Here is a 15,922-nt window from a genome sequence, read left to right as displayed (position 1 = left end):
ACTCATGTCCTGGTAAGTTCAAAATTGACTTGAGATATTTTTCTTAATGGACCATAAGCCCATTATAAACTTAATATGGGCCTAACTTAAAGTGATCATCTTTCACTTAGACGACGTCGTTGTTATCCATGACTGTAATTCACGCCATTGCAACGTCAATCTTTTACAGTTCCTCTTTTTCTATTTCCATTTTTTTTTAAACATCCAGCGACGTCGTTTTGATGATAGCCAGAGACTCGCGCTGCCTTGTGATGTCGTTTCATTTTTCCATCTGCTTGTACACTGAGACTTCTCTGTCAGTTCTCTAACGCACAACACCACAAAACCCTAGCAAGAAATTAAATAAAGAAAAAGAGGTTGAAAATACCAAATTGAAGCAAAATGAGCAGAGGAAGTGGAGGAGGATATGATCGTCACATCACGATTTTTTCACCAGAGGGTCGTCTCTTTCAAGTGGGTATGTATTCTGCATCATTCACAATTATCATCCATATCCATTGATATTTCAGTTTTATAGCTATCGTTCTCGTTACATAATCTCCTCAATTGCAATTTTTTTACATTGCTCGAAGTAGTTGAAATTGTTGGTTGATGGATCTCATAGCTTTAGCTTAACTCCATTGTTATTTTGCCAATGAAATATAGTGGTTTAAACGTTATGAATTTATTGTCATTTTATAATTTTGAGGTAACTTTGGTGCTCAGCTATAACGTATAAATATTTTATTCAATCAAATTTCAATCTATTTGATTATTTCAATGCGTTTAGATTTGTGGGTTTTCAAAGTAACTGATGCAAACTCCACCACTTATTTTGGATGATTGGTGTAATCCACTTTTGAATACCATTGTTAAATTGTAAATTAGATATTGATTTAACATTGTAAATATGTGTTAGTTTAGGTTCCATGCAATGATATCAAAAATTGCTTCGATATTTATGTTGTGCAATGTTTGGTAAAGCTGTAGGTGTTCTGTCAATTTGAATAATCAAGGTTCGTTTTCTCTTTGATTGCTGCCAGATAAAGGAAAGAAAGAGAAAATAAGCTTTTGAATGCGGATTTAACCTTTAGGTCGCAACTGGATGTGCAACAGTAGTTTAACTCTTAGCTGTGCTGACAACTGGATGTGCAACAGTAGTTTAACTCTTAGCTGTGCTGAGGAATTTTTTAGTGGAAGCGGATTAATCTAAAACTGATTTATCTATTCCCTTTTCAGGCATTTTTCTCAGTTTGGCACCTAGAGTATTTTATAGTTACTTTGCTAGACCAGCACCAAGTTAAATGTAACAAGCTTAATAGGTGGTAAATTTACTCTAATGATTTTTGTTTTCTAACTGAATATATAGAGTATGCGTTTAAGGCTGTTAAGGCTGCTGGGATCACCTCAATTGGTGTTTGCGGAAAGGATTCTGTCTGTGTAGTGACTCAGAAAAAAGTCCCTGTATGTATTGGCTTATTCATTATGCAAAAACTTTTTCATTCTATTTCAGTTTTATGTGGTATATAATTCTCATGTTGGATGCAGGACAAGCTCTTGGATCATACAAGTGTCACACATCTTTTCCCCATTACAAAGTACCTTGGTCTGCTAGCAACTGGCATGACAGGTATGTTTTTCTTCCGTCCTTTCAATTTGGTGATATGAAACTTTAGTGAAACTTGGTAACTCAAAATATTCTGCATAAATTTTAGATTTGCTGAGGATCTTGATTTTGAACATTTACTTGTGTGGTTGTTAACTCACATATTCTTGTTTGAAATCGTTTTTGGGTTTTTGATGTAACTTTTTTTTTTTTTTTTGTATTTTTAACTTGCATGTCCTCAGAAAACTCTTTTTTTTTTTTGTTTTTTACATAGTATCAGTTTTGATTTATTTATCATTGAAGGGAAATGTTTTTCTATCTTGAAATCTGGAAATGATGATTAAGTAGGATGACAGTAGTTTAGGTATTGAAGCATTTGCCATGAGACAGTATTCACGAATCCAATAATTTTATGGCCTTATATCAAGCATATTGAATTTGCAGTTATGCAAAGTCAAAATGAAGGAAATGCTTTTGAGCAAAGAGCTTTTATCAACAAAGATGATTTGACTAACATATGTTTTTATTTCATAATATCAAAGAACCATTATTTAGATGTGAATTATCATCGGCACTGTCACTGGAATCTGGCTTTTTGTTGTCTAAGATTATTAGGACTTAAGTTGTCTTTGACTTTCCATTTTCCAGCTGATGCAAGGACCTTGGTTCAACAAGCTAGGAATGAAGCTGCTGAATTTCGCTTCCGATACGGATATGAGATGCCTGTGGATGTTTTGGCTAAATGGTAATTTCTTCATGTTACATGACATGACATTTGACAATCCAATTAAGTGATTCTGTTATATGTTTGAGCTAGTTATAAATGCATCCATTATCCATGTTAGGCTGCATTTTAAAGAAACCCAAAAAGATGGGAACCATACAGTTTGTAACTTCTTTACTTTCCCCCTCTTAGCATGTGGTTTATGACTGTCACATCTCCTGCTTCTTCTTGCTTTTCACTATAAGCATTTGATTTGTAAGTTGATTGAGTAGGAAACGCTGTTTGCTGTAGATTTAAAATAGTTACAATCACCTTGATATAAGCTATTGGGGTAAAAGAAAATACAAGAATAATAAATTGGGGTAAAAGCAGGCCTGGAGAATGTTTTTGATTCACAGCTCAAGGTTACAGTGTTGTTCTTCTAGGTTAAGTATTAGAAGATGATGTTGTTTTGTTTGTTGGATAATAAGATAGTGTCATTGACTGGATTAAAAGTTGATTGCTTTCGAGTTGTGAGTCAGTCATTGCTGTGCTTGTTCAGATATTGATATCTGAGATGTCATTCATGTTTGTGGTATAAATCTTGTCAATTAAAGATTTCCTAATTTTTAAAATGAATAATGTGTATCTATGTCATCACTGAAAGAGTCGTATGCATTTAAGATAAGAGTTGCAGAGATGAGAATGTTAAGGTGGATGAGTGGCCATACCAGACTAGATAAAGTCCGTAATGAGAGTATTAGAGAAAAGGTAGGAGTGGTGCCAATTAAAGATAAGTTGAGAGAAGGGAGATTGAGGTGGTTTGGTCATGTGAAGCGTAGACATACGAAGGCTTCAGTTAGACAAGTAGAGCACATTAGGTTAGAGGATAGAAAGAAAAAAAGGGGTAGACCTAAATTGACTTGGAGGAGAGTAGTACAACATGACGTAGAAGCATTACACATTTCTGAGGATTTAACCCAAAATCGTTCAGAGTGGAAAAAGCGAATCCATATAGCCGACCCCAAATTTTTGGGATAAAGGCTTAGTTGAGTTAATGTGTATATATGTCATAAAAAATGGTAGTTGGATTGGAAAAGCATTTATCCTATTACTTGGTCTTGGACATCCAGTAGACTGCGGCAGAAGGATCTCATATCATCTGGAGCAGGGTGAGAGCGCCCCATAGGAGCTCACAACAATTGTGGTAATTTTTATTCGAGGAGACTTACTCTCTCCTATATAACATGCTGCCATATAATCAACACTTCCGTGTCACCTTAATTATGTACCATTCTTTAGCATCTTGCAAAATGGTCTATAGTTTCCCTACAAAGTTGACTGCAATGTTGAATTGCTGTGTATTTTGTCATATTAGTGTTGCTTTAAGTGTATCATGAAGTCAACTTATGTTAAAATGCTTTTGTGGACAGGATAGCTGACAAATCACAGATTTATACACAACATGCTTATATGAGACCACTTGGAGTAGGTAATTTTCTGGTCTTCTTTGCAGTTGCAAAGAATTCCCCATTTAGTTCACAATTTCAAACTGGAATTGTATTTTAAACTTAGTATTTTTTTTTCTTTCCCTCTACATTTTAAATTCTCACTTTCATCAGCCTGTTCACTGATATTATTCTTACTCATGATTTTCAATAATTTTTGCTTTTGGAAGTTGCTATGGTTTTGGGTATTGATGATGAATTTGGACCTCGTCTCTATAAATGTGACCCAGCTGGCCACTACTTTGGCCACAAGGTACGTGCAACTTTTTATTTCATGGTGGTGGTGTTTTTGTTGTTGTTGTTGTGTTATTGTGAAATGTTCTGTTTAACTTCATATGAGAAGGAAATTCACCTCCAATTTAACAGCTAACTTATCAATAAATAACCACCTATCCTATTTTCCAACTTATGTGCCTTATACATGATGTGCTCTGGTTGCTAATACATTGTGTCAATACAGAACCAATAAAATATGCCCCTTAATTTTTTAATTATTATTATTATTATTATTATTATTTTATTTGCATAATGTTAACTTTTCAATGAATGAGATACTTACAAGTATACTCCTGATGGCAAACACAGTGCGGGCACGATTAGCAGGCCATATTTAATGGAAATGATATTGGGACATTTTGCTATGTGATGTTTACCCCTTCGTTTGTTTTGCTGTGTTCATATTCCCAAGTTACACATAAGCTGAGTGGATGTACAAAGTTGATAACTGTAGGTTGCCAATAAATTGCAGAAAGAGTGCAATTGTTTGGTATTCAATATCACATGTCTTTGGAGAATTTGATGAGCAAATTAGTTAACTTTTTCTTTGAGGGTTAAGAAAATAGTTATTGATCTTTTGGAATTCATTTGGAGAGTTAATGATATTTTATGGATATGTTTGTCCAGCTTGCAAATTTCCAATTTAGTCGTACTAGCATTGGTTTATATTACTATTTTTCAAGTATTCTGAAATGGCTGTCGCTTTTTCTCCCTCTCTCTCACTTTAATTAAATGAAATAAAGTTTCATGCCTAAGAAGTAAGTTTTATATTATTTAGGCTACAAGTGCGGGGTTAAAAGAGCAAGAAGCAATTAATTTCTTGGAGAAGAAAATGAAGAATGATCCTCAATTTACCTACGAGGAAACAGTGCAGGTAGTTTCTAGTACTTCATATTTGTAAGAATTATGATGTGGCTGAAATCACTACTCCCGTATGATTAGGCTGAAGTTCTTACTCCTATTTTATCAGTTTTCTATGCATTGGTCACGAGCAAAATCTGCAGTTTATTACATTTTTCCTTTTCTGAAAAGCACTGATGTTACTGTTTATCATGATCAATGACGTGAATAATTGGCTGGTTCAACTTATTTGCCTTTTTGCTCAAGCATTCATAAAATCAAAATGGAATTATATTCTTATATGAGAGTTTTTGACTCCCAAGTTTTTTTTTTTTTAATGAATGTATAGATTTCCGCACCATATTGATTTTATTTGTCATTTAGTTAGTCCAATCCAATCACAGGCACAGTTGTCTTATTGTCTTGTTTCAACAATTGCCATCATTCCATGAATAGAAAATGATTTGACAGCCATTTCTAGTCATGTAACTTTGGCAAATGAACTACAGAACTTCTAGACTCAAGACTAATGCTTGATATTTGATGGGTCTTTATTTTTTGATGTCTTGTTTTGAGGTGCTAATTTTTCATGTGCATGCATCTTTCTACATAAACACAAGTGCACATATGCTTGCATGCATGCTGCACGCACATATGCTTGCATGCATCTTGTTACAGTTTGTCTTTCTGCTACTAAGTGCTGACGATGAAAGAAACTGAAGGAATGGGGTCAATCACCACACATTCATGTTGGAGATCTATTTATAATATGCCTTGTTTAGACTGAGCATTATACCACTTAAAATAGTCTAGTCAACATAGCATGCAATTATATTCTTCATGATTCTTCCCTCTAAAGTCTCATGTCATTGCATTGCTTTCATGTATAGACTGCAATCTCTGCTCTGCAATCAGTTCTACAGGAGGATTTTAAGGCCACTGAGATTGAGGTACAAACTATTCCTGTTGTTTGCTATAATATTTCTATTATTTTTGTAATTGGTCTCGTTAATTGTTCAGGAATTAGGACAATATACAACTGTAAAATGGTGTCACTGGTTGTGATGAAGTCTTTGTTGAAGTGTTTTTTAATGATGATGATAATGAAAACCATTTTCTTTGTAGGTTGGAGTGGTGAGGAAGGAGAACCCCGACTTCAGAATGTTGTCCACTGAGGAGATTGATGAGCACTTGACTGCAATAAGCGAGCGAGACTAAATGATGAACTGTTGATTGGATCCAGTATTCTTGAAACTTTTAGTCAATGTTTAGACGTTTGTTTCTGTCCAGAATGCTGAAAAGAGTACTTTCATATGCAATGCAAATGAATCTTTAATTTCATGTGTGAAACCTGACCAGTTATTAATTGATATGCTGTGTTGATGCAGATGAATTTTCCAATTGTCAAACGAAAATTTCAACTTTGATCTGAAATTGAAAGGTTACTGTGCTTTTGAAATACAGGGGACCTGCCCTTATTGAAAGAATTGAGATTAGTATTTTTTTTTTTAATTTATTGGGTTTTAATTGAAGTTGGAATTTGAAAGTTTATAATCTTAAAGATGATTAAAGTACCATTAAATCAAACTTCATTGGTGAGATTAGTGATTATTATTGAAGGATCAACTTATGCTATTTGATTCTTTTGAAGTTAAAATCTTTGAAAGCCACTAATCTTCACCGTGCAACTCTTTTGACTAAAAGGATCGAACTTATTATTTTTTATACGTAAAATTTTACCATATATTTCTCATATTTGTTTTATAAAAAAAAAAAGTAAAAAAAAATTAAACAAATTAATAAAATTAAATGAAGAGTTTCCAAGCGGGCCTACCGGGCAAAGGGTTTACTCGACAGGCAAGATGCGAGGGTAGACCTGGCCGGGGCAGGTTCAGGTCCTGAACCGGATTTCATTCTTTTTTATTTTTTTAGTTATGAATTGGAATCTGGGATTTAATTTAATGAACCGAAATAAATCGAATTGTTTAAAAATAAAATTGAAATGGCCTCAAATCAGATGATATTAAAAATTTTGTTATCTTTAAACTAAATTGAATCATATTGAATCGAAATAGGATGATCGCTTAAGACCAATTCAGTTTTAATTTATTTTCATCTTAATTCTGAACCACTAGTTTCAGCCCGAAACGAACCGCTGGACAGGTCTCCACAGAGTGGGACAAAGCTGCACATGGACACGGCGAAGACAGGAAGCCAAAAAACCACGACGTTGACGTTGATTTCGTCATTTATCTTAGCTTAAATACCAAACCGATTGTTTCCTTCACTTCAGCTTGGGTCGGTTTGTTCGAAATCTTTCTCGATTCTCCTCAGCACCCCACCCAGTCAATCCGCCACGCGTCCCAGAAGAAACAGAAAAATAAAATTTTGCAAAATCGAGGGCTTACTTCAGTTTGCGCTCATCTCTCATCTCGAAAATCCGAGAGAGAGAGAGAGAGAGAGAGAGAGAGAACGTGTAAACAGAGAGGTGCTATGGTACATATAATCTATTGATTCCTTGGAAACTAAGGTATAAACCCAATCAAGAGAAAATAGAGCTATTCAGGTTGGTACGTTAATTTTCTTATTTCCGGTTTTCAATCATGTTTAGGTAATTAGGTTCGCTTTTTTTTGTTTTTTTTTTTCTTTCTTTAAATTTGGGTCTCAATTTATCTTTATCCAATTCTGCAAACAAAATGGTTCCTCTTCGTTTCCTTCATGACTGAATCGTTAGCTTTGTTGCTGGGTGAGAGGAAGGAATCAACGCTGATTTTTTTTTTTTTTTTTCAATGAAGGGTAAAAGTTTGGTAATGGTTTTGGTCTTTTAGGGCTTCCGATTTTGTTTCTTTCGTTGTTTTTACTTGAGCTTTCTCGGCAACCAGACAGGGGTTTTACTTTTATATTGATAGGGATCGAATTTTGCATTTATTCTCTGAACTAACTTTGTATTATTATTATTATTATTATTATTATTAAGCAGTGTTTAATTTCGATATTTTTTTAATACCTTGCATAAAAGGGTTTGGCTTTGATGTCTTTTAAATACTGCAATTTTAGCATTTGAAAGAGATACTGTAATAGTGAAGCAATGAGGAAGCTAATTATAGTGATTTTATCTTTTTAATTAGGGATAAACTCATGGCAACTGCAACTGTGGCTACTGCAGCTGGTGCAGCTGCTCTTTTGTACTATACATTGAACCGGAAGTTGCAATCAAGTACGTCTCATGACGATGACGAAAATGAGAATCTCAATGTGGCAAGTAATGTTCCTTTGGGAATTGAACGAGTATCGCATAGGCTAGTTCAAGCCCCTGCTACATGGTTGGAGACTATCTCAACTTTGGCAGAGACACTTAGGTTTACTTACTCTGAGACTCTAGGAAAGTGGCCCATTGGGGACTTGGCGTTTGGGATCAACTTTCTATTAAAGAGGCAGGTGAGCGTTTATTTCATGGTTTTATTATAATTATTTATTTTATTATTTGTTGTGTTTTTTGGTATCACAAGCTTTAATTATTTGAATTCAAGGATGTGCTGCTGGTATGAGGTATCTACAAAGCAGTATGCTAGCATAATGCCCTTGATGATTTGCTTTCTTTGGGGATTGAATGCATACATTCATATAATGTGGTTGAAGATGTATCTTCGCTTCTGAAGTTGGTTCAAGCAATCTCAATGAAATTACAGTTGCATTTTGCTAGAGAAAGGAAAAAAAAAATGCTGGCTATGTATATGAATAAATGCATTTAAATGCTGCAGGTTGCTTTATTCTTTCTGATTGTTGGTTTGCTAATGATGATATTTTATGATCGTTTATCCACTTATATTGTTATGCAATCGCTTATAAGTTAGTGATTGGATCGATGGAATAAGGTGGGGGGGATTACTTTTGTACTGATGCCATGATTCTGCCACTGTGCAAATGAAACTCTAAATTTGCTTTTTTGCTGGATGGAGAAATTATATTGTTGAAAGAAGTCAGTAATTCTTGCATTAGGGGCATTACTGGTGATATTTGGCTACTCACCATAATGGTTTTTCATCAGGATACTGTTTGTACCCAGATATATATATACCTCTGAATAAGCCTGAATTAAGTTTTCCTATTAAGACTCTAGTTTTGACATATGAAATGGTAAGTTAAAAACAGAAAGTTACTGCTACCTTTATCTATATTTAATGGCACTCTAAATCTTTTGCACATCCACCAGGTAGTTTTATCTTCGACACATCTTTACCCTGAGATGCTCTGAAACCTTTATTCTTCATGTGGCTTTTCATTTTGCCAGGCCAATAACCGGGTCTCATAACTACATTTGCAGGGAAACTTGCATGTTGGCAGCGTGTTTGGTGGTAAAGACAGCATACAGCTGAAAGGGTCAGAAATAACGAGTGAACTCAGATATCTCTTAAACCTGCTGACCTTGTGTTGGCATTTCTCCAAAAAACCATTTCCTTTATTTTTGGAGGAGACAGGACATACTGAAGAAAATGTTCTTCTTCAAGAACCTAAAGCAGGAGTAAGTCAATTTGAACTTGAATTATGCTATCTTAAGTCGATATGAACTTGAATTATGCTATCTATTTATTGATCAGTTTATTATATTTTGTTTTTGTGAAAGAGGATGGTTAGAAGTGCTCATGGTATGAACCGAAAAATCTCCCATGAAATGTGCTGGTGATAATAGAGAGGGATATTTGCTAAAGTAGTAATATGAATCTTATATATCCACTTACCAAGTCAGATAATAACAGTGAATATACACAGTATGTATCCTTGGTTCGATCGATCTATTCATCTGATCTATATTTCACAGATATTGAAGCCAGCTTTTACAATTTTAGTTGATCACAAGACAAAATATTTCCTTTTACTTATTCGTGGGACGCATAGTGTCAAGGATACTTTGACGGCTGTTACCGGAGCTGTTGTGCCATTTCATCATACTGTTGTGCATGAGGGAGGAGTCAGCAACTTAGTTTTAGGTTATGCACATTGTGGGATGGTTGCAGCTGCTCGTTGGATTGCAAAACTTGCGACTCCTTGTCTTAAAAAGGCTCTTGGGCAATATCCTGATTACAAACTCAAGGTAAAAATGCATTTTGGAATTTTTCTCTGCCTTTCTTCTTATTCTTTAATTATTTGTGCACTTAAAAGTAGATCAAGTTCTTTTACTTCTTCTAAAAATCACAGACAAAGATGATAGAGTAGAATTTGAGCTTTAGTTTTTATTTCATGCTTTTGCTTTTGAACTAAGTGATGGGGAAAGATTTCTGTTATTTTAGTTGCTTAGGCCTTTGGACGGAAATCTCATCATATTGTAATATGATTTAAGTCTAAAAACTCCACTCCAGGTCATGCGCTCTTTATGATGCAGTCAAGTAAGATTAGATTTAAGGATTGTTTTGACTTAATTCTTAACTACAACTTCAGATTGTCTTGTAAATTTCTATTTAGGAAGTTTAAGTTTTAGTATTATTTAGGGATTTTTTTTGTTACCATTAGGAATATTTTGAAAGTTGTTTGCTTCCTATCAGTATTAATTTAGAATTTTTCTAGTTTGGAATTCATAATCCTAGCAGGAGTAGGATTAGAATCTTCCCATTTTTGAATTCTCAATCATAGTCAGACTAAGGATTAATTAAATCTCTATAAGTTATCATACAACTTGGTTATTTTCTTAGGATTTTGTTCATAAAATTATAAGTGTTTGATTTGAAAGGCTTGGTGCCAATTTTCTCCCTTTTCTCCCCCTCTTCCTTCTTTTCTTCCTTCCCTCTGCTGCCACAGTACTTCAGGTATTGTTCACAGCTTCAACACAACCAGTAATTTTTCTTCTTTTCACTCTCTAATAACCTCCAATTCAAATTCTCATCATTAGCTTTCCTTCTTCCTTAAATTGGGACCTTAAAATCATAAATTGCTTTCAATCTGCATCCCATTAAAGCATTCAAAGTCAGGTTCCTCAACCCTGTCCTACATCACTTTAAAATTTAAATTGGTTACTTATTTATTTATTTATTTATTTGAGCCAGTTGGCTGCAACAAGTGTTTGCAAGACTCCTTAAGTTGGTTATTGCTTTGGGTTATTTTCACCATGGCCTTCTCCTCCACCCATCTTTCTTTTACCCCTCTTACGTGGGATCAATAAAGGTTTAGACCAAAAATATTATGCATAGGCTACCATTTTATTAGCTATTTACCTAAGCCAATTTTATATTCTACGATGATGGGTTTCCTGCTGACATGCCTGAAACTTTTTGCTTCTGAACATTCTGTGCTTTTCTCATTTATGTTATGTGTCTTGTAGAGCTTACTAGAATTGACAATTGCTAATTGAAATAATTCTCTACAAAATTTTTCCTGCTAACTATATTTGAAATAGAGTCTTTGTATTAATGCAATTAGATCATGGACTAATTGCAATTTTGTGTCAGTTCTCGAAACTAATTTTAATAATATAAAAAACTTCTATGACATATCCTAGTATCTTATCTGTGGTTCTTAACATGTATAAGATAATAAACTCCAATTTTTGAATCCAAAGATTGTAGGACACTCTTTGGGTGGAGGCACTGCTGCTCTTTTAACATATGTATTGCGGGAGCAAAATGAATTATCAATGGCTAGCTGTGTTACATTTGCTCCAGGTTTGAATCCTTTTTATCTTTTCTTTATCATTCTTTTTTTTTTTTTTTTTTTTTTTTTAATTCTTAGTGTATGTTCATAGAACACATGTATAGCAATGTGAGCTTGATGTTTATTTGATTCTTTTCACATGCAGCTGCTTGCATGACATGGGAATTGGCTGAATCGGGCAATGATTTTATTACTTCTGTTATAAATGGAGCTGACTTAGTGCCTACATTTTCAGCTGCTGCTGTAGATGACTTGCGTGCAGAGGTTATTTCCCCAACAAATGTTGTATAGGATTGAATTGTTTCTAGCAAATGACTTTTGAGGATTCCTAGGTGGATAATTTCTTATTCATGCATCCTAAATTTGCAGATTTTTTTGCTGGTGTTTGGCTTTTGTGATGTTTAATCATATGTATTAGTTCTAGATTAGGGTTGGTATAACTAGAAGATATCTTTCTAATTGGTTCCAATATCTTTCTAATTGGTTCCAATTTTTCCTATAGGGGAGTCGCCTTGTTGCATTTTTAAAGCTTGTTTACTTGATGCAGAATCTCCCTAAAGATTTCACTCTCTTTTTTTTTCCATGAGAAATTTGATTTGTGAAAACAACTAGTAGCTCTTCTAGCTCTATTTTTACTGTGTTTATTAATTGTTGTGCTGCTCTAAAATATTTTCTCCTTTCAGGTAACAGCTTCTGCATGGCTGAATGATTTGAGAAATCAGATTGAGCGCACAAGAATTCTTAGTACTGTTTATCGTTCTGCATCAGCTTTGGGTTCCCGTCTTCCATCCATTTCAAGTGCCAAAGCAAAGGTTGCTGGAGCAGGTGCAATTCTGCGTCCAGTTTCCAATGGTACTCAGGTAACTTTTTTATGCTATTAGCAAATTAATCTCTTTTAAAACCGTTAGTTTCCTTGGCACATTTTTCGCCTTTGCATTCAACTGAATTAGCCTTTTTATGGTTTTTGCTTTCCTTTCCATTTCCTTTTCAACTAAGCATTGGCACCAATAACTGTTTGTGCCTCAAGAAATAATAATATTTACTTTTGTGAAATGTGGTTGAATCTGTTGTTTGAATCCATAATTAAGTTCAATTCTGCAAGTGACTCAGTGTTCATGATAAATTTCAATTTTGTTTCTGATGTCCATAGGTTGTGATGAAGAGGGCCCAGAGCATGGCTCACGCAGCATGGACCACCCGTTCTTCCCTTCTCCTGTCTTCATGGTCATGCATTGGTCCCCGGCATCGAGGCACAACTGCATGTTCCAACTCAGCTGATGGAAGTTCCCCAACATTGTCCTCCAGATTAGAAACTTCTGAGCCTCTTATATCTCCCAAGAATACCACAAGAGAGGCCATTGAAGTTCCTGTGACTTCTGGGGAAACAGAATGGACATCAGAAATTGAATGTTGTTCAGATGAGATGGCTAAACACTTAGATATAGATGCTGATCTTGATGGTGGTGAGGATTTCAGGAGCAATACGCGTGAAGACAGAATTAATGAAGTTGAATTGTGGCAACAACTTGAGCATGAGCTTTATGAGAGAGCAGATGGTGAGCATGCTGATCTGGCAAAGGAAATAAGGGAAGAAGAAGCAGCAGCCATGGCAGAGGTAGGTATGAGCCAGTCCGAGAGCACTGCTCCAGAAACAAAGGAAGTACACAGGTTCTTCCCTCCAGGAAAGATCATGCACATTGTTACCCTTCCATTTGATAGTGCAGAGAACGAAGTTGATTCCCTTTCCAGTAGTGATTCAGAAAATACCCAGCCTCTGGGCGAGGCTGAAGTTGGGATTTTCGTGACCCCAAGATCCCTGTATGGTAAACTGAGGCTTTCTCAGACTATGATTAGTGATCATTTCATGCCTGTCTATAGGAGACAGATTGAAAAACTAATTAAAGAACTGGAGCAGGAACCATCTGATGAGAACCATTATTGCAGAGAGAAGGTAGTGTTATAGGGAAATGATCATTGACACGTGGGAATCATTAGGATCCTGAAAATGGATTTTGACATTTTCTGACATACCTAAAATAGAAAGGAATTCAGGGTTTTGGATTTTTCATTGATCTTTACCAGCCGAGAGCATCAGAACTATTAGCCTTTTGTGCCTTATTAACTGAAAAAGAAAAGATTTGTGGTTGAAGCCATTTGGCTTGTCAGCGAACCTGATTAATTGCACTTACAAATAGTTTTTTTGGGGAGCAATTTTTCTCCGGGTAGTATGGTCTTGGGCCTTCTGTAAATTGGTGTCTAGTTGAAAATTGCATTTCCCCCCTTTCTTCTAATAAGTTGGCTTAATGGCCTGCGCATAAATGTAACCATTGTTTAATGATATGCATTATCTTTTTTCGATCTTTTTGCCCCAGTGATTTGTGTGATTGTAATTTCATTTCGAATTTGGTTAGTGAAGATGCATACCGCTGAAAACGCATGATGATTGTTACTTCTTCTAGTAAAGTACAAAAATTGGTTTCTTGTGAGATTGTAGTCAGGTATGCAGTAGCAAGGCTTCGGATGTAAAAAATGCCCTGAGTGTTTGTAAAGTGTTTAAGTTACTAAGCTCATTTGTCTGATCATCTTTTATTTATTTATTTGGTAAAACTGGTTTCAACTTGAGGTCAAATTTGATACCTTATTACCTTGGAGATATTTTCGGTAACGATGACTTATCGGTTATATAAATAATGTTAAATTTAAATATGATGAAATTGATGGTATATTTATATATTTAAAATAATGTGATTGACGTCATAAGTTATTACTTTTAATGTCATAAATAATATAAAATATATAAATTCATGAACTATTTGAATCAATTATTTTAATATTTGAGCTAGAATTAATTTAAAAGTGTCAAATATTTCTGTGAATGAATTTATTGTCTTATAAACAACTTTCCTTATATAAGCCTCTAATTTCAAGTGTCAAATAATATTAAATTGAACCACCAAAGGAGTAAGATAATTGCAAAATTATGATGCCATCAAAGCCCACTTGTTAGCTGCTACTGTGGAATATGTGGACATCTCACATATTATTTTGACAACTTGACTCAATAATTTATCATTAAATAAATACACATATGCATACCAAATGAAAAGGTATTTGTGGCTTAATATATGCATTAAAAAAAAAATTAAATAAAATCTCAATACTCCAATCAGAATTTCTAAATGGTATTCAGTCAACTCATACCTCCTTGATGGGTCACAATTGCTTCTCACATTAAATTTTGAGTATAGTAATAGACTCATCCTCATAATATCTTTCTCCATTAAGTATATCATTTCTAACCTTTTCTTTTTCAATACTGCTCATAAAAGAATGCATATGTGGACACGCTATTGACACAGTTTGTAAATGGGCAGCTGCTCAATAGATTATATGATGGTATTGGATGATAATAATAATAATAACAAAGAAAACTCAAAATTCAAGTTAGGAGAATTGGGTTGATCTTGCAACCAACAAACAAACAAGAATAAGAAGAAATTGAGACAAACTGGACCAAAGTGGGGTGGCAATGTCTAAGAAAATGAAGAGCCATCCCTCTTAGGCTCTTACAAAATCTGGGTAACATGAGAGAAACTGACACAAAACCAACATCTTTAGCTATGACTTTACCAAGAGCTATAGAATCACAAATCAATTTGTCGTTCTCCACATTTCTTTAATGAGTTGTTTCCTGTCTCTTTCAAGTTAATTTTAAAGCACTTATTATTAGTTTAAAAAACATCCATATATCACAAAATATCTCAATTTTTTAAATTATATATATACCATTCACAAATAATATATATATATATATATATATATATATATATATATATATATATATATATATATATATATAATTTTTGTTGATTACAATACTGAAATTAAGTATGAGTTAAATGCTTAATTTTATTCTTATACTTATCGTAAATATTTAATATTTCTAATAAGTATAAAAGTAAAATTGAACATGAAGTCAAATAAAAAAAAATCTAATTTTATATTATATAAAATATTTTTTTATTTAATTGTATTAATAGATGATATATATATATATTTACTTCTAAGGAAAGGCAAACGAATATTAATTTTTTTTTCTAAATTTCAAAACTATGGACATTTACATCAATCAACATCAGGAAATCTATGGTTTATTTTGTTAATTAATTGTTTTGATTTTGTTGGTGTGAGGGTGAAGGGGTCGGTTTGAATTGAACTGAATTGAACCAAATCGAATTAAATTATAAAAATTAAATTTTAAAATTTAGAAACCGAACTGAATCGAAATAGGTGAAAAATCGAATCGAATCGAACCGCTTTATTTCGGTTCGGTTCGGTTTAAAACGATCGGTTTTAATTTTTGATTAA

The 15,922-nt window shown here is 34.0% G+C and overlaps 2 protein-coding genes across 4 annotated transcripts; both read left to right on the top strand.

The window, feature by feature from the left end:
* Window positions 1-250: 250 nt before the first annotated feature.
* LOC110634289 (proteasome subunit alpha type-6) lies at window positions 251-6,299 on the top strand. The gene is made up of 9 exons (XM_021783232.2): window positions 251-457; window positions 1,349-1,443; window positions 1,528-1,609; window positions 2,234-2,330; window positions 3,722-3,780; window positions 3,967-4,049; window positions 4,851-4,946; window positions 5,803-5,862; window positions 6,038-6,299. Exons 1-9 carry the CDS (start codon window positions 382-384, stop codon window positions 6,128-6,130), a joined length of 741 nt encoding a protein of 246 aa, XP_021638924.1. The 5' UTR covers window positions 251-381; the 3' UTR covers window positions 6,131-6,299.
* An 886-nt stretch (window positions 6,300-7,185) lies between these two features.
* Window positions 7,186-13,910, top strand: LOC110634263 (uncharacterized). 3 transcript variants are annotated; one of them, XM_058151290.1, is made up of 8 exons: window positions 7,186-7,442; window positions 8,041-8,350; window positions 9,237-9,434; window positions 9,732-10,004; window positions 11,463-11,565; window positions 11,700-11,818; window positions 12,238-12,414; window positions 12,705-13,910. In XM_058151290.1, the coding sequence occupies exons 2-8, from the start codon at window positions 8,051-8,053 to the stop codon at window positions 13,515-13,517; spliced, it is 1,983 nt and encodes a 660-aa protein (XP_058007273.1). In that variant the 5' UTR covers window positions 7,186-7,442; window positions 8,041-8,050; the 3' UTR covers window positions 13,518-13,910. The 3 variants fall into 3 exon arrangements, with proteins under 3 accessions (XP_058007273.1, XP_021638899.2, XP_021638900.2); XM_021783207.2 differs by having other exon boundaries at window positions 7,186-7,478; XM_021783208.2 differs by having other exon boundaries at window positions 7,186-7,482.
* The last annotated feature ends 2,012 nt before the right edge of the window (window positions 13,911-15,922 follow it).

The sequence above is a fragment of the Hevea brasiliensis genome, chromosome 1 (genome assembly GCF_030052815.1).
Source record: "Hevea brasiliensis isolate MT/VB/25A 57/8 chromosome 1, ASM3005281v1, whole genome shotgun sequence".
Lineage (NCBI taxonomy): Eukaryota > Viridiplantae > Streptophyta > Magnoliopsida > Malpighiales > Euphorbiaceae > Hevea > Hevea brasiliensis.
The sequence above is the reverse complement of the archived record's forward strand: the minus strand, read 5'-3'. Positions and strand labels throughout refer to the sequence as shown.